This window comes from Misgurnus anguillicaudatus, chromosome 20, assembly GCF_027580225.2.
Source record: "Misgurnus anguillicaudatus chromosome 20, ASM2758022v2, whole genome shotgun sequence".
Taxonomy (NCBI): Eukaryota; Metazoa; Chordata; class Actinopteri; order Cypriniformes; family Cobitidae; genus Misgurnus; species Misgurnus anguillicaudatus.
The window spans coordinates 14,120,706-14,139,299 of NC_073356.2; the positions used below are offsets into that span (position 1 = coordinate 14,120,706).

Genomic DNA, 18,594 nt, shown 5'->3' on the forward strand with positions numbered 1-18,594 from the left:
TTAAATAGCTGTGATTTTGTCACGTCACAAAGTTCGTGTTAAATTATATTAGTTATCTTGGTTTCAGAATGAGCTGGCTTCTATAGTTTATGGTTAAACTACTGCTGAAAACATTTAAACAAACACCTACACAAACAATAAAAGTCAAGAGTGACTGTTTTATGATTGTGTAAAAGCAGAGGCGTTGTGAAAATCTTTCACATGTTGTCATTTATATTCATATCTGTTCTGGTTACTTGACCCAAATATAACTTGCAGAAATCACGCTACTAGTTCATGGCTTGTATTTACATTGAGACATATTCTTACTTTGATAACTATCATTTTGTGTATGCACTATATATTGTGTGTGCACCACAGAGGCAGTTATAGACAGAAAAGTAAAAGAACTGAAGGTTACAGACATTTTTATATAGAAAATGTAAAACATTGTGGCACTGCATCCTCATATTGTAGTGGTAATGCTCAGTGGTACAGTATTGTGTTAGCAGCACAAAAGGTTGTGGGTTTGATCCCAGGAAACAAACACTTAAAATAAATGCACTAAACATACTAAAAGTGTCTGGCAAATGTATAATTGTAATGTAAATTATCATTTACATTCTTCTATTCACAAAAACTGAATGGAGGCTTTTAACATAGTGCAGAGTTTATTGTTGATGCTTTGCATTTCTCCACAATTAAAGCAACAATTACTTTAATAAGATCCGTTCCTAACAACCTCTGTATTAGATTTCACTTAAATCTTATAAAGCCGTTTATGATTTTTTTGTGGTGTTTTACCAGTCAGCTTAATCCATTACAAATGCATGGCCCTACTGAGCACACAACGTTCCCAGTGCTCCCCCAGCGTATATGTTCAGGTGAGGATTTACCCTCAAATGTCAGCAGGTGTGTCGGTCCGAACACAATCACCACAATCATACATTTCCACCCACCATCTGCTGCTACACTGAAGGTGAGATTTGGCACCTGTTTAGTGTGTCTAAAGGTAAAGACTCAGTCGTGCCTCTCATTGTGTGCCTCTGCATGCACACAGTGTCATGTTCATCACCCAGAAAGACGAGATGACTCTGGAATGTCCTTACTTGTGTTTGTTGGCCTCCGCTGTTAATCTTTTCAGAAACAATGTGCATTTGCTTCGGTTTGAAATCGTTAAAAAGTTAAGTGTTTTTGATAACTGGTTATTAGAGTGGATAGAAGTTTAGGGAAAGTTCTGCTGGAAAGGCACCAAAATGTATGCTTTATTAAATGCCTTGTCAGGCAAACTTAAGGTAAACAGTGCATGGAAAAAATATTATTATTGACATTATTAATCATCACTATTAGTATTTTTGTGGAGATATTTGGATTTTTTTACAGTCTATAGTGATCATGTTTTAAAGGCTGTTGCTTTGTTTGAGGAACTGACCAAGAATAAGTCATTACTTACCAAAACTTTCCGCTTTGCTGGAGAAACCTCATTCTCAATTCCACAAACTCAAACCAGAACTATAGATTCGGTTCTCGCATAAATGTGGGCACTGATAAAAAATAAAAACTTTTGCTGCTTTTTTGAAGGCTGACACCCACTTTCATACTATGTAGTAGGCCAGACGAGTAGTATGTACGAATTCATAGTATTCGAAAAACAGTAGGCGAAAAGTACCCGGATGGCTTACTAATTCCAGTAAGATCCTGGGGCTGGTTTTTATGACAGCGTATGTCACGTGATTTATCAAAATGGAGGATGTAGTATGTCCGAATTCATTTATACTATATAGTACCTACTGTTTTATATAACTAGCTATAACTAGCTCAAAATACCAGTAACGGTTCATATAATTCTGTGCCTACATGTCGCAGTATGCGATTTTGACCGTACGCTTACACAGCTGATCTATATAAACGACTAGATTCCGCATAGAAAGCTTAACTTAACCACGAGAAGTGAAGCCACCGCAGAGTTTGAATCGGCAGAGGGTGTTATTGACTTACATGCAAAATCATGATCTAAATTCACCCGGTTTAAAGCATATGTGATGAAATCTGATAACGTCCTATAATGGAATGTTTGGCCATACCAATATGGTGGCATGGTAGCTTCACAATTGTGACGTCATGTGCAATCCAGTCATTTATATAGAACACAAAATCAACACAAAATGACACTTGGGGCCCTATCTTGCATCCAGCGCAATTGACTTTGTTAGTGACGCATGTATCATTCGTATTTTGCACCGGCGCACAGCGGGTTTTTCCCTCCACAGACGCACGTCGGCAAACTAGGGAATGAACTTGCGCTCCCTGGGCGGTTCAGCGCAAAAAAGGAGGCGTGTTCCGGCGCAAACCATCCCTGATGCTATTTTGCCGTTTCAAAAAACAATTGCGCCACTGACCAGAAAAAAACTAGTCTAAAGTCAGTGGCGCGTGGTTCATTATGCTATTTTAAGGGCGCATGCTTGACCATAATGTATAGCGTGCACAACGCGCATACACTTTGCTTATCTAATCTACACAGATGCAACAGTTACTTTTGCAAATCATAAATTGTTACAATAAAAAATATTAACACATGAGATAAGGGAAATCATTGTGGTGAGCATTGTGGTGATAGTTTTTATTTATTGTGTGGCTGCGTTAAAAATTCTCATGCAAATAACGATTAAAATATTTTTATAAGTTTGTTGTGTGGCTGTATTACGTTTATTTTATGTAAATAATAATTAAAATGTTTTCATAAGAAACCTTAATGTATGTGAACTTGATTTGTAAGAGTACTTTGGGGTTGGACCTTGCTTGCGTTTCTTGGGTCCGATTTCAAAGCCCCCAAACCCTTTCAGCGGTGAGGGTGGACGCAGCGATGTCCTCTGCTGGCGGCAGGTCCTGTGTAGAGGCAGATCCACCTCCTGTTACACGCCATGCCCGATTTATGCTGGCAAGCTTGGGATTCCCCCGTCTCCTGACATCATTGTAGCGCTTGTGGCGCAACGATGGGGATACCAGCTGATGAGACAATTGTTGATATTTCCTCTCACGCCTGTTTAACCGACGCTGATTTGGGCAGGTTTCTCCTATCCCCATACAAAACAACTTCTCTGTCTTTGACTGCTCTTACAAGAACGTGGGTCTCCTCGGCTGTGAACCGCTCCTGGCGTGCGCCTGGTAAATCCGTCATAATAATAGCAACCCGCCATGGAACTTGCGCACTTGTGTTTAAAGGAAATGTTGGATGACGTTCTGATTGGTTTATTTGACGTTACGCCCAAACCACACCTATGAATATTGAACCTACTTCAGACCAACCCCTTATTGATTTGCGCCTGGCGCAAGAGTTATTTCTCCCGCGGGAAAATAGCAACAGCGCCCAAAATCCACCCACAAAGTTACTTGCGCTTCGCACTTGTGTTTCAGATCGTTAAAATAGGGCCCAATGTGTAAAAAGCTTAACACAAAAAGAGTAAGAGAAGCTACTAATAGCCAACAGCTCAAATAATTGTCCTTTTATTACTCATTACATATGCAAATAATGTAGCCAATTACAACCTAGGACATTTATACGGTACTGTGCAAAAGTCTTAGGCCACCATGCCACCATTAGATTTGTTGTTTTTGCAATGGTATAGTGACCATACATAATTATTTCTCAGTCTCTCTATTAAAATACAAAAAAATGTATTTGCTGTATTAAAAACAGAATAAAATAATAAGCTGTCAAGTGTTGTCACCTCTCTTTCCCCTTCAACAATAGCAGGAACCTGCAGGCTCTCTTAAACCTAAATGCAATGAAATCCTAATTCTAATCTAATGACTTCATGACTTCAGTCTCCTCAAAAGAGTTCAAGATGTGTTCAATGAGAAGAGAGGTCACACTTAATACTGACCTTTGCCAGAAGAACATTTTGTTCTGAAAATTGTGTGCGTTTTACGTTCTGGGCTGAAATACAGTGTTACAAAAAGTGTATAATGTGACCCCTTAATCACATGCAGTGAGTGATGAGAGGTCACAGGTCTTGTACTGAGTGATGTACTTGGACTCACAGGTCATGAGAGCAGCAGCAAAGTTACACCGTGTCACATGACCCCATGCATCCTGTTTTTACGACTGCATGGCAACACAAACCACACACTCGATTTGGCTTTTCTCGCAAAGACAGATATACTGAAAAGATGCTTATTTTGTACTTACTGAGTTATGGTGTGAAATTTCACGCAAGGGTTAAAAGAGTTCTTTGTAAATTCTTTGCTTAACCAGTTGGTTCGTCTTAAACGTCAGTATAAATTGCTTGCATAAGCTTGGGTGTTTCAGGGACCTGCCATCTCAAATCTCACCTTTTAACGCTCACTGGTGTCAAAAAAAAACAAATGACTCTCATTTTGGCTTGCCCTTTAAACTTTGATGCATGCACAAAAGCATTATAGATTAGTGCAACAACTCTTGTTTGCATTCAGATTTTTCTTAATCCATTATTAAACAGTCTCTTGAGTTTAACCCCTCGTCCTCTGCGTCAGACTGACTCACAGCGGATCCACTTAACGTTACCACAGCCAGATCAGGTAAACGCTTATGACTCAGGGAAAGCCACGTACATCCTGACATGTTGCTTTATTACTTTCTTAGACAAACAACACATACAAAAAACTTGTTGCTGCAATTGCTGCAATTCATATTATGCAAAAGTTTACTATTTATATAATGGAAAAGTACATACATAGAACATACTAACAGGAAACACAAGTAACAAGTAAACGTTTTTGCTTAACACAAAAATGCACAAAAATACATTGTCATTTATTATACACTCACCTAAAGGATTATTAGGAACACCATACTAATTCTGTGTTTGACCCCCTTTCGCCTTCAGAACTGCCTTAATTCTACGTGGCATTGATTCAACAAGCTTCTGAAAGCATTCTTTAGAAATGTTGGCCCATATTGATAGGATAGCATCTTGCAGTTGATGGAGATTTGTGGGATGCACATCCAGGGCACGAAGCTCCCGTTCCACCACATCCCAAAGATGCTCTATTGGGTTGAGATCTGGTGACTGTGGGCACCATTTTAGTACAGTGAACTCATTGTCATGTTCAAGAAACCAATTTAAAATAATTCGAGCTTTGTGACATGGTGCATTATCCTGCTGGAAGTAGCCATCAGAAGATGGGTACATGGTGGTCATAAAGGGATGGACATGATCAGAAACAATGCTCAGGTAGGCCGTGGCATTTAAACGATTCCCAATTGGCACTAAGGTTCATAAAGTGTGCCAAGAAAACATCCCCCACATCATTACACCACCCCCAGCCTGCACAGTGATAACAAGGCATGATGGATCCATGTTCTCATTCTGTTTACGCCAAATTCTGACTCTACCATCTGAATGTCTCAACAGAAATCGAGACTTATCAGGCCAGGCAACATTTTTCCAGTCTTCAACTGTCCAATTTTGGTGAGCTTGTGCAAATTGTAGCCTCTTTTTCTTGTTTGTAGTGGAGATGAGTGGTACCCGGTGGGGTCTTCTGCTGTTGTAGCCCATCCGTCTCAAGGTTGTGCATGTTGTGGCGTCACAAATGCTTTGCAGCATACCTCGGTTGTAACGAGTGGTTATTTCAGTCAAAGTTGCTCTTCTATCAGCTTGAATCAGTCGGCCCATTCTCCTCTGACCTCTAGCATCAACAAGGCATTTTCACCCACAGGACTGCCACATACTGGATGTTTTTCCCTTTTCACATCATTCTTTGTAAACCCTAGAAATGGTTGTGCATGAAAATCCCAGTAACTGAGCAGATTGTGAAATACTCAGACCGGCCCGTCTGGCAGTTTAGGACACATACTTAAAACATTTGACATAATTGACGCCAACCCTGCTAAAGTGTCTTCCGATTGCATTTAACCCTGGAGAACCCACGGGTCAAATTTGGCCAGTGTTAATTGCTGCTAAGAAAATGGTTCTTGGGTTCTCCAGGGTTAAATAAGGCAGAAAATCGGGGTGGCGCAGTGGCTCAACGGGTAGCACTGTTGCCTCACAGCAAGAAGGTCCCAGGTTTGCGCCCCGGTTAGGTAAGGTGGCCTTTCTGTATGGAGTTTGCATGTTCTCCCTGTGTCAGCATGGGTTTACTTTGGCTACTCCAGTTTCCTCCCACAGGCAAAAAACATGCAAGTTAGGTGAATACCAAATCATGTCTCCCCCCAACCTTTGTATGGATTAACTGGTTCTTGCCATGAATTTTCAGCAAATATCTTTTATTAACAAACAATTACTTTACTTAACATAAATATGTTCCCTACACAAGCATATATGCCTTTAAATGATTTAAAATATACCACACAAGTTATATGGACTACTCTAATGGTGCTGTTTTTGTTGGATGTTTTTCCATTGGATGAACCAAAGCATACTCGTTTGGCCCGTGATCACTGCTCGCTTTCATTGTATGGAAAGGAGCATAAATGTCATTCCAAATGAAGTCAGAATATTTTATTTATTGGTGAACTAATCCTTTAAAAGAACTTACAGAAAGAATAAGAACAAAATGCCTACAAAGCCTCTGTCTATTCCCGTGGCTTTCTAGTGTCGATCTGTTTCCAAAGGCCAAGCTTTGAAGTGTGACGTACGTTGGGTTAATGAATGCAGGGGTTTCTCGCTTTCACAACAGCTCCAGGCTCTCAAATACAGCCCTCATATGCTAGAAAGAGCAATTTTCCTTTTTCTTACAATATATATATATATAGTCTTTGCTTTAAAAATGTACATATACATTCAGTAAATGCATTCACTGGCCCACAGATCCTTTTATTTTTTTTACAGTAATTTTATTTTTCTGTTTTAGCTCATTTTCTTTTCTTTACACATATGCATACAGTATACATATACATAGATTTTCTGCCTTGGGTGTACCATCTATTTTTGTATATATTTATTTTACTTTTATAAACTTGTTTACTGTAGGGTTTCATTTGATTACTTTAGTTAACTACATCAATTACATCAACCCAATGCCAAATTAGCTCAACTTATTTAAAACACACACAGTTCCTGCTGCCTGCAAGCTGTGGTATTTCATTCAGGAAATCCAAGTGTTGACTTTATTGTCTTGACCTCAATGAGGACAAACAGGAAGATATTTTAGGAAATTTCATTTATTTTAAAATTGGCTTTTTTTGCATAATATGCTGCTTATCACACTGAGTTGTGACATTTTAGACCTCACCCAAGTACACACACTTGTGTCTGTGTGTCTGTGTGTGCGTGCGTGCGAGGTTTGTGGTGTGGATGGTCAGACCCAATGATCTGCATACCTAAGGTCATAGATCACATCCCACGTGTGTCCACATATTTACAGAATGTTGTTGTGAAGAAACATTTGTGACTCTTCATTGAAACACAGTGGGACTGTTTGCAGGAACAATGAGGACTTTGTGGTTTTGGTGTGAAATTATGAGTCAGAAGTGAGATGCATTTATTGATTTATTGCAGTAAAGGTCTTGGTTTGAAAACTGTGCATGAAGGTGACCTAAATCGGACCAAACCTCATTTTGGGTATGCCTGGGGAAATGAAATTGTCTACAAATGAAAATGTCTGAAGGTTTGTTTTTTATTATTTATTTTAGGAATAGGGATGCGGGCCGTCCCGCAGGGATGATTAAGGCCGTTTCACACGGTACGCGGCAACCGCGAGTGTTTAGTTCACGCTTTGCTCGTGCACCCAAAATTATGTTCCTTCTCCGGACATGGTACTTCATGACAGGCGCTGTTGAAGATAAATATATTCGCACTAAATGCTGCAAAAAAACACTTCCAATACAAGAGAAAAGCTGAAGCTGCGCGGAGATTTTGCCGCTTACCGCGTACCGTGTGAAACGGCCATTAGATACCTTAAAAAACTGAAAATTCATTTCTGCAAATTTGAAGCCCTCTACAGTTATTAACACCGCTTTTGTGCAGCAAATTCACCACTTTTAACAATACATTTCATAGAGTTGACCTTCAAAAAATTACTTTTGGACTTTTAAATCATCTTGCATGAGCAATGTTTTCATTGTTATTCATAATTGTTAGGTCTCCATCTATTGTGTGGATTTAGTAGTTTTGCACATTCTTGCAATTAGTCAGCAAGTGTAGATAATTAGAAATATTACATTTCACAGTAGGGCTGGGCGGTATACTGTATACATTACTACGAAATAAAATGTCAACCATAATAGATTTGTTTATTTGTGTATTCCTCAAAATGTAAATAAGTGGGCGTGGCTTACTCTGCACTCCCACATGTTTGACTGAGAAACGTGAAAAAGTTTAGAATAGAAATCTCCTCTCTCTCTCTCTCTTTCTCTCTCTCTCTCTCTCTCTCTCTCTCTCTCCTTGTGCAGAGGTCTCTCAAGGTGTACACAAAGAGCTGCAACGCCAAATAAAGAAAGCATTTCTTGCACATAACTTTTCACACATTACCCTGTCCTCATAGCACATTTATAATCTCCATATCTAGAGATCCATCTCTCATATAAATATATTTACCCTGTCTGTAGGTGTGTGCATATATTCATATTTATTTGTTATACATACTGCCTATTTTTTATGTACTGTTTGCATACTCCATACATACAAGGGCTGCACAATTGTTTGGAAAAAAAATTATTTGTGCTCTTTTTTTTGTGCGTTCAGGCAGACTGTTTGAGCACCAAATTCAGTGGTGAATCAGGGATTTTCAAATAGATTTTCGTTTTGGATTTAAAACATTTGTTTTGGATTTTTTTACTAACAACATAAATCACATAATTATGTGTTATATATGTTAAATATATTTTTGGTTTTGGATGTTAAGAATTTGCAGCTGCTTCACAGATTTCAAAATCTATTTAAATCTATTTAAAAATCTGTTAATCAACAATAATAATGGCAATTACAATATCAATGTGAATTATCGACAATTGTTATTTTTGTCATAATCGTGCCATCCTACTGCATACAATCATGCTATATCTTCAGTAGCCTACAAAATAAATAACTGTCTATCAAGACTTATTCTGTTGTTATTTAACTTTAACTTGCCCTTATTTTAAAACTGTGATGAGCATTTAGTTAAAAGATATTAGTGAGTAGCAGATTTCTGCAAATTTGTATATTCCAAAAATAAACGTAAAGCCGACAAACATATAAACCGTGAAATATACAGTCACTGTGAAATCAAATGACTCATTTCGAGAAATAGATTTTTTTATCATACCGCCCACATCTTTTTCACATCTATTTCAGTGTCCTTTCAGTGTTTAGCACCATTAGTCTCATGCTTTTAAATAATACGTAAGCCAAAATAGTCTGCTTCCTTGCATTCTGTGAACGCCCATTGTGAAATACAACTGATCTGTTGTCAGGTGGATTCATAATAAACATATGAAATTATTGAGGGCTTCCTAAAGGCTAAGTAGTTGTCAACTAACCCAAGAATCAGTCTTTTATGAAAATGACTGAAATTTGGACATTTGGTGCTGGCCCGAGAGTGTTTGGGTGTTTGTTGTATTACCCCCCACCTCTACAATGGCTGCATAGGTGCACAGGAACAAACCATCATTTGAGAATAAGTCTGAAATCGCTGCAAAAAATGTCGTTTGTGTCCAACTTCATTGACAAGTATTAGATGTGCTGTGAGGTACGGTATTACTCCGCCGCTGGGAACGAAAATGGAGTTGTTTGTATTCTTGCAATTGGCAAAGGTGGATTTTCGCCACCAACTGGGCTGGAGTGTCTATTATTCAAGCTCTCAACGGAAGAATGTACGGGTGTGAGGCGTTGGGAAAAATAGGTCCACAAGTTTACAACGAATGCTAAAATACCTGTTGGAAAGCATCTTTTGAAGCGATTTTGGTGTGAGCATATCAGTGAACACCCCTGACCACTCGGTGAGTTTCACGTCTTTCTAAATGAAAGTTTAATGCATTTTAGGAAGGATTGTTCCAGTGCACCTATAAACCCATTGTTGAGGTGGTGGGGTGATACAACAGAAACCAAAAATTCTTGGGCCAGCATCATATGTTCAAATTTCAGTCAAAACCGTTCTATTTCATCATAAACAATCTGAAAACAGGGCTTTAAGTGTAAAATACTGAACTTGTCCTTTAAATCATCTCAGGTCCGTTCGGCAAAACACATTCATTTTAAATTACTCGATGCCGCTATTATTAATTACCCGATTATTAAACTTTTACATTGGGTCTTGAGTTGGACCTTGGGTTTTCGGATCTAAGAGTTTATGGCCTTTTACTGCAATATTTTAAAGATGCATTCAAACTTTTGTATTCATGTTGCATTTGCATGTGTCTTTAAAGTATTAACTGAAGCTCATCTTTAAAAAGAATTTAAGAAGGCTTGAAAAACACACAACACATTTGCAGACTTTATAAAGACAGCCCAGGACAATGACTACAAAATATTATCACAAAAGAGGATGATGAATATCAATAATAACTAAAAGTGCATTCAATGTATGCTTTATTACCTGTGAGTGCATGTTTTATTTTGTATAATCTGTACCATACCCCACAGATTTCAATGGTTTATTTGACCTGTGAGGGCATTAAAAGCAAATAACTTCACTGTATATAAGCCTAAAACATAATTTTACAAAATGTTGTCTTGTAGACTTGGTGTGGGTTAGTCTGTAGCCATAACAGTAAGCCTTGTATAAAACCATACAAGTCAGTTTTGTGTCCTCTTTTAGTTACGCAAAGTTGTGTATGTGTTTCAGACTCCTGGATGTTGGAGTGACGAAATCAGAGAGCAAAGAAGCACACACCAGCGCTCTGCATCCTGGGGCAGCGCAGACCAGCTTAAAGAGGTACACACACACACACACTTTTACACACCCGCATTACATTGCTTTTACTAGCGAAACACTATACGTAGTGTGTCATGCTTGCAGTTGTATAATTTTCCCTCTTGGGTCTGGAAAACATGAAAGTGCAATCGCACTAACAGCTATTAAGAGAGCTCTCGCAGTCCTGAAAGTGATGAGCTATGCACTTCTGCCCTTGCGATGATCTCATCCTGTGCGGTTTGCGAAATAGCCGTTCACATGAAGAGCTGACGGGGGGGTCGAAATTAAACCCTTCGCCCGTATCTCTGCACGATGCTGCCAGTCACGACGACCCATCCTAATCACCCTGCACCCTCTGCTATATATAACTTCCTGTGCGGCTTCAGACTTCCTGCGCTGCACGGCGGGTTGGGTTATTGCTAGCGCTAGCCGCAGCACAGTCAGCCTTATCATGGGTGCTCAGCCCCTCCCTGACGGTTCAGGGAAGAGCAAGATAAGACTATCTCCCTCTTCTCCTCCCGAATGAAGATGACAACTATTATCCCCTTTGCCCAGTTTATGGGTTTCCTAACACCTCAGGAACAATAGGCGAGGGCAAGTAATATGTGCAAAGTCATGTTGCATGTGTCCTTTCACATTGGAGCCACGGTCTTATCAGTTTACGTGTTAATGATCTTTGATGTCCCCTTGTAGATCAAACAGCAAACAATGGTACCAGCCAAGATCATGCATTTTATTCCCAGGAATAGCTTTAAGGAATAAAATGCGTATCTTGAATGCAAAGATCCTTTGGACGAATTCTGATTTACAAACAGCCTGTCGATGTTTCTCGCGTTTGCATTAGATTTCAAACTAGCGTTGTGCACCATTTCCTGTACGAACCCTCAAACTTGCATATTTACTGCTGAGTGTGGCTGCCTAGAATTGTCATTATAGGCATCGGTTTCATTGGGATAAAGATCTGATGACATTGGGCTCTGGATGTTAAATCAAATAAAGAAAAAATGTAACATTCTGTCTTTCACCCTCATGTCGGACTGAAAGGTATGACTGTATTCTTGGATCACAAAAGGAGTTATGCATATTTGTGTTGGTCTGTTGCATACAGTGAGAGTAAATGTAAATAGTACCAGCCCAGATTTTAATAGTTTGCTTAAGACAGACACGGCATAAGGCAAACTGGAATGAGATGAAAAACTGACATTCTGCTAAACCTCTCCTTTCAATTTCCATGGAAGAAACAAAGTCAAACATGTTTGAGAGTTTTGGGGTGTGCCATTACGTCAATGTTAGTGCATTGAAAGCGAGAGACCCTATGTGAATCTATCAGTTTGGTTGATTGCCCCTTATGTGTCGATACCTATATTCACGCAAGTATTTAAAACATTCAAGGCCTATAAATGGAGTCCATTTTTCTTTACCTACAATATTAGGAGTTAATGTCCTTAATTTAAACATTTTATTTAGGTTCACACAAATGCTTCCATTAAGTGGCTTATTACCCCTTACACCTCTTAAGTGGATTAAGGTTGTGTATATTGACTTACTTACTGTGGCTTTACAAAGGAGCACATTCAGGATTTCCTTTGCTAAACCTGTACTGTGTGTTTATTTCAGACTTGACATCTCTTTTCTTAGACTAATTCTTACACTTTTTGGCATGTTAGTTGGTAGCTTAATAAAAGGAAGTGCAAATAATTTGCAACAAATTAGCATGTTTGTAGATTAACATGTGTAATCTAGCAAAAAGAGGTTGTTGGAAACATGCTGAGGTGTGGCGTATTGGCAGCGGTTAATCTTTTGTGATGCTATGAAGCCAAAATTTCCGTGTGAAGAGAGCCATCGACCGATTGTATCCTCTGCATGAACATGTCTAGACTTGTCCTATTGTTTCCATAAGTGCACAGTAGTTAACTGCAAACAAACCTCTCAAGTAAACATTGACTTATCAGGCCAGTTTGAGAAAGGAGAGCGGACCACTGGGTGAACCCTGAGGGACACCTCTAAAAGAAGCTGTTGAAGTCATAAATGTTCGCAGATCATTCAGTAGATTGTTCTGTTTGCATCTCTTAATAATATGGACAACAAATCTTGGAAGATCTGGACATTTTTATACAAATATAAATACATAATATTTGAGTGTGTCATGAAACACTTCTAAAAAGCATTGGTGAGGTTTTTCACATGGCTGCTTGTTTTGTAATGACCTCTTGTGGCCATTCAAGTTACAGCAAGCATCAATTGAAGGCCATTTTTGCTTGGTTTAAGCTCAAGTCCAAATTTTTTCTGCCCCTTGTGGCTATATTTTGATTTTGATCCAAAGTGCATTTACGTCTTCAATTCTACTACGTAGGAGTAGCAAGTACAGGCAGTTTATCACTGTATAAAAGCTCTTCTTCAGAATATAGTAATTTGCCTTGATGTCTAGGTAGCTGTCTTCTGGGGTAGGCATTATAAATTAAGTGGAATGTCATTAGTCACTGGTTTGATACATAAAGCACAGGCAGACTTCACCCACAGTTGATTTCTGTGGAATTTAAGGTTGCCCAAACATGAATTTTGAATATAGTTCAATTGAGATCATTAATTTTGGCCCAAATGAAAGAAATGTGTTTTGACCTAGACTCTTGGTTGTTTAAATGTGATAGTTTTAAATTGATAAGGTGATAAGCCCTGTGGTAAAATCATCTTTTTGATCATTTTCTCTTAAGTAAGGTCAAGCTGTTCCTGTCGTGGCAAGTTTGAAATGGATCTCCGTGTTTTTGTTATGATTTGCTTTAATAACTGTAACTTGCTTTACATCAGTGCCCCTCAGTTGTTCCAGCCAGCCTCCTTAAAGGCACAATATGTAAAACTGCATTAAATCACTAGCGCAGTGTTACAGTATATATTTTGTTCACATGCATACTTACATTGTCGCAAATGTTTCCAACAATCTTTCAATTCAAAGAATTCACAGTTTTAACCAGCGCTATGGCTCATTCATAGGATCGCTTGTCAGTGGAGTCATGTTGTCTGGGTGTCTTTGACTTCATGTGGCACTGCGCTGACCGATCACCTCGTGACATTACAGTATTGCAAGAGTGATTTTAAAGCAGTACTGTTGCGTCTCTCTTGCAATACTATAACACTGCTGGCTAACATAATGTAACCGTTATTAAACATCCTCCATGAATATTATTTATGAGTCAGATTGATGCCTATCGACAGTTAGGGTTAAGACTACAACTGCCTTCGTTTCACGCTCTTTCACAATGTCATCAAGCTACAGAGTTGCGACGACCTCCTGCGGTGAAAAACACATTTTGTGTCAAATGCTTTGCATTCCTAGGTTTAAATTTAACAACAGATGTGATCATGACTTGACGTGCATGTCCCAAATGGCACACTCCAGACTTGTGGACTTCCCCGGGTCCACACTTTGATGATATCATATAGTGCAGACCTTAGGGACCCTTGTCGCGAGTCCACGAAGGCGCACCGGAGTCATATTTTAGGACAGACTTGAGCGTCACGCTGGAAATAGGAAAAAAAGTTGACCATCAGTGTGAACTCCTCCCATCTTTCGTCTGATTTCTTTTTTGCAAAGACTTCTGGGTTGGTAAAGTGTGTGGAGCCTGCAGCAGTGCAGGCTTTGCCAAAGGCCGCATTAAGGGGGCACTGATGAGCACACTTCATAGCATAAAAATGACAGATGGGACACCCTACGGACTTGTAGACTAAGCGAGCGCACGCAATTTAAGGCCACAAGACCGAAATTCCACATGAAGTGCACCATTTGGTACAGGGCCTTTGTTGTTGTTAAATGTAAGCTACATATGGAACAGCCTTTTGGCACCTACCCCAGTTTTTTCTTAGTTTATAAAACTTAACTTAAAACGTACTTATGCGTTAAATTTAATTGACGTTTTGTTTATTTATTATATTAATACACTAGTCAACATTTGAAGTGGATCAAAACCTTTGATAAAAGTTTACATAAAACCAATCCCTAATACCTGTTGTTGTCTTAGGATAACTTTTTTGATCCACTTCAAATGTTGACTAGTATATATTCGCAAGGCTCGTAATTCATTGCTATGTCTTAATTTTTTTCTCATTATTGTGGTAAACCTCGGTTGTTTTTAAATTTGACACATACATTAACATGAAATTATTAAATATGTTCTTAAAAATGTTTTTGTTAATTGTTAAAAAAAATTCAATAAATACTGAAAAACCCAGTCATTATGGGTGTGGATTTCCTCCATCTCATGTTCCCCTTGAATTCAGTATCTTATACGTCCAGAAAAAGTGCTTGGAACATAATTATGGGGGTCCACCAGCTAAACAAGCATCACACCAGCAGTACCCAGCTTCACTCTGCTTCACAATGAAAAAGGTTATTTACATCAGTGGTTCCCAAACTTTTTCAGCGTGCGGCCCCCCTTGTGTATGGTGCATTCCTTCACGGCCCCCCCAAAGAAAATTTGTTACACAAAACTGTTCTAAACTCAACATTTTACTAAAACACATTAAATTATACAAAAAAGTAGTGCTTTTGGTTAGTAGCCTTATTTTTTTATGTTTAATTACACAGAATTCATGATAAATTAATGTATTTTATAAAATGTCATAAAACTGGGGCCCCCCTGGCACCATCTCGCGGCCCCCCTGGGGGCCCCGCCCCCCATTTTGAAAACCCCTGATTTAGATTATAAAACGTTTTTTGTGGAACCAAAAAATCTGTGGCATCGATGTGAAGAAACTTTAAAGCACCTTTATTTTTCATGTGTGCACTGAATACTCAAATGTCCCTCTTGATCAGCACTCTACTATAAATAAGCATCGTTTCTATCTGCTTAATACTTCTCTTTTTATTAAAGAGATTGCTAAGCTCAAGCTCCATCTGCAGCGTAGTAAACAGGGTGGAGGCCGGCAGTGTAAGGACAGTAAAGAGCGTCTGTCCCCTCTCTACAGCTGTACCATCACTGCCACTAGCATCAGCACAGCCAGCCAGGTACCGGTGCTCAAACACACACACACACTTCTATTCAGCTATCAAATCCAGCAAAAAACTAAACGTGTGCTGTCTCGTCCTGTAGCCATCCATGTCGAAGTCAGCACAGATGCCACTGTCCAACATCACAGTGCCAAAGCCCTCCATCTCCAGAGTTCCCAGCAGCATGGAGGGCATCAACCATGAGCTGGAGAAGGTCTTCATCAAAGACAATGGAGAAAAAGAGGAACTGAAGGTATTCATACTAGCAGGTCATGCATTGAAATATTTCGTACACTACCAGTCTACTAGTTTAAACATATTTAACTGAATTTATGTACTGTAGTGTACTTAAAAATGTGATTATACAAAACTGACCAACCTTTCCTACAGTAGTATGATAAAAAATTGCCATTGGGCCAAATATAAATGGTATTGGTGAGAAAATCTGATTACTTTTTTTTTATTATTTACTTGAACTGTATTTTATTTTAGTGCAAATGTCTGTAGAAAAGGCCTTAAAGTACCACAAGTCTACTGTTATGATTTTGCCAAGTAAGATTGTTTTTGGATCAGCATCTTTTGTTGGCACTGGAAGAACATTCCTGTCAAAAATATATATATATATATTCTCAACTAAACCCTTGTTATAACACAAAACCAAAACTTACTCCTCAAATCAGAGGAATATAAACCAGAACCTACAACCCAGTCCTAAACATTGATCCTAAAGCTAATCCTTCAGTTTGATTGGGTTGATTCAGGAACATGTCATCTTTGGTTAAATGTTATATGGGTGATTCTCACGAAAACTTGGTTTTAAAAATGTCAAGCATGAAAATGTAAAAATTGCTTATATTTACTTTTTTCCCACCAGACATTGAAAAACAAAGTCTGGAGTAAATGGGAACATTAATTTAAAAACTTTTACTTATCATTTAACACTTTTTGTAACATAATTTAAAAAAATTGTCCTAAAAAAATCTCATTACCGCAACAGTCAGAAAACATCAACACTGACATATTTTCAAAATGACATGACAAACCTGAAAGAACATAATTTGTAGATTCTGCACATGCATTTAAAATCAAAGTATTATGCTTCTATTAATTAAATTAACATTTAATAAGCATCTGTTGCGGTAATGATAATCAAAATGTCGTGTAAGCATTCTGACAAGACAATATTTCAAATTATCTGTAAAAAAATGATCTTACCTGGTAGCCATCTTGAAGTAACTGGTCCATGTGCTTGGTCACTCAAAATCAAACTTTATTAAAATTCTGTATGTGTGCTTAAACTGTTCTCAAAAAGTGTTGCGGAGGATAAGAACATCAGGCATGGACACATCATTTTCCTAATTTTTCTTCATTATTATTATTATACATGAATATTCAGTAAATATTTTTTCTGTCATCTAAAGTAGTCTAGCAAAACATCCATTTATTTTTTTTCTTAATATTTTTGTGTTAATTTGATTAAATTACAACATAACGCATGTTCAAACACAGCTGGACACATTGCGGTAATAAGAATTTCAGCAGAAAATGAGATAAAATGTACAATTATAAATTCTTATGTTGAAATCACACATTGTGCAAGGTAGAACACAGTATTGTGTTAATTCTGATGCTTTTTAATGTTACTATATTACACATTTTAAAGCTAAAATCATTAGTGCCGTGGTGTTTCAATGGTTTCGTGAGAATCACCCATGTAGCATGATTGTTAAAAGACTCTCTTTGATTGGCTCTCAGGCACTGGAGGTTCCTGATGGGCGAAGGGCTCCATTTCCACCACAGCGTAGCAGCAGCAGTCGCGGTGTGGACGGGCAGACGCCATCTGCACCCGGACGCTCCAGTAGCTGCTCCAGCCTGTCGCCGTGCCCCTCGCCGGCATGCCCACCCCGATCACATGACGGCAGCCCATACTCCACCGATGAGATGCTGGACGACAGAGACAAAGGTCACACATATAAACCACACAAATACATTAAGCTTCAGAAGTTTTTGGTTTGGTGATTTAGGGTTAGGGTTATGTATACCTCAAATGCAAATGTATGCGTTTACTTCATATTTGCTCTCTCCATATTAAAATGTATAATCATTTATCACCTCGTGTCATCTCATATTTATAGTATATTACTTTTTTTCTTCAGCTGAACATGACATTTGTTTTTTTTAATTTTTCATGAATGCTTTGTTATCTTACATTGTGTGAAACTTCAAAAAGCACCATTCAAGTATTCTAAGTATTAAAACTGTAAATACATTTGGTTTCATTCACAATTCCTGAATAATGTGTATTTCTGTGGACGCTCTGTCTGTTTCATTGCATGGATCTTGAATAAAAGCAAGTTTTGAGGTCTGGCATGGACCAAGAGTGTAATTCCAGTTTCTTCCTGCAGATAGCGGCAGCAGTTCACCTCTGCCCAAGTTTGCATCATCTCCAAAACCCAACAACAGCTACATGTTTAAACGAGAACCACCAGAGGGCTGTGAGAAGATCAAAGTGTTTGAGGAAATGACGTGAGTAAAGAACCTCCAGCTAGCACATTTAAAATGAATAGGAAAAATATGTTTATTTAAACTGCTCTAGGAATGCAGTATTAACACTTACACAGTATGCGTATCTCCTGTATGTATAAATGAACCTATTGTAGGTGTAGGGCTGGACAATAATTCAATATCAATATATTCTACTGTATATTTTTTCAAAAGGTATATGGTTTCTAAATACTATCGTGTATCGGCGATCTCACAGGCTGAAGATTGAAAGGTCTCACAATGGAGCATATTGTTCAACAATGTACTAGACATTGTCA

The 18,594-nt window shown here is 38.4% G+C and overlaps 1 protein-coding gene across 1 annotated transcript in view; it reads left to right on the plus strand.

Moving 5' to 3' along the window:
- glcci1a (glucocorticoid induced 1a) overlaps positions 1 to 18,594 on the plus strand; it is a 46,497-nt gene that overhangs the window by 24,899 nt on the left and 3,004 nt on the right. Inside the window, exons 3-7 of the mRNA XM_055219472.2 lie at positions 10,723 to 10,812; positions 15,659 to 15,790; positions 15,876 to 16,025; positions 17,528 to 17,735; positions 18,178 to 18,298. Of these exons, the coding sequence (XP_055075447.2) occupies positions 10,723 to 10,812; positions 15,659 to 15,790; positions 15,876 to 16,025; positions 17,528 to 17,735; positions 18,178 to 18,298 (701 nt within the window). The remainder of the gene's footprint in view (positions 1 to 10,722; positions 10,813 to 15,658; positions 15,791 to 15,875; positions 16,026 to 17,527; positions 17,736 to 18,177; positions 18,299 to 18,594) is intronic.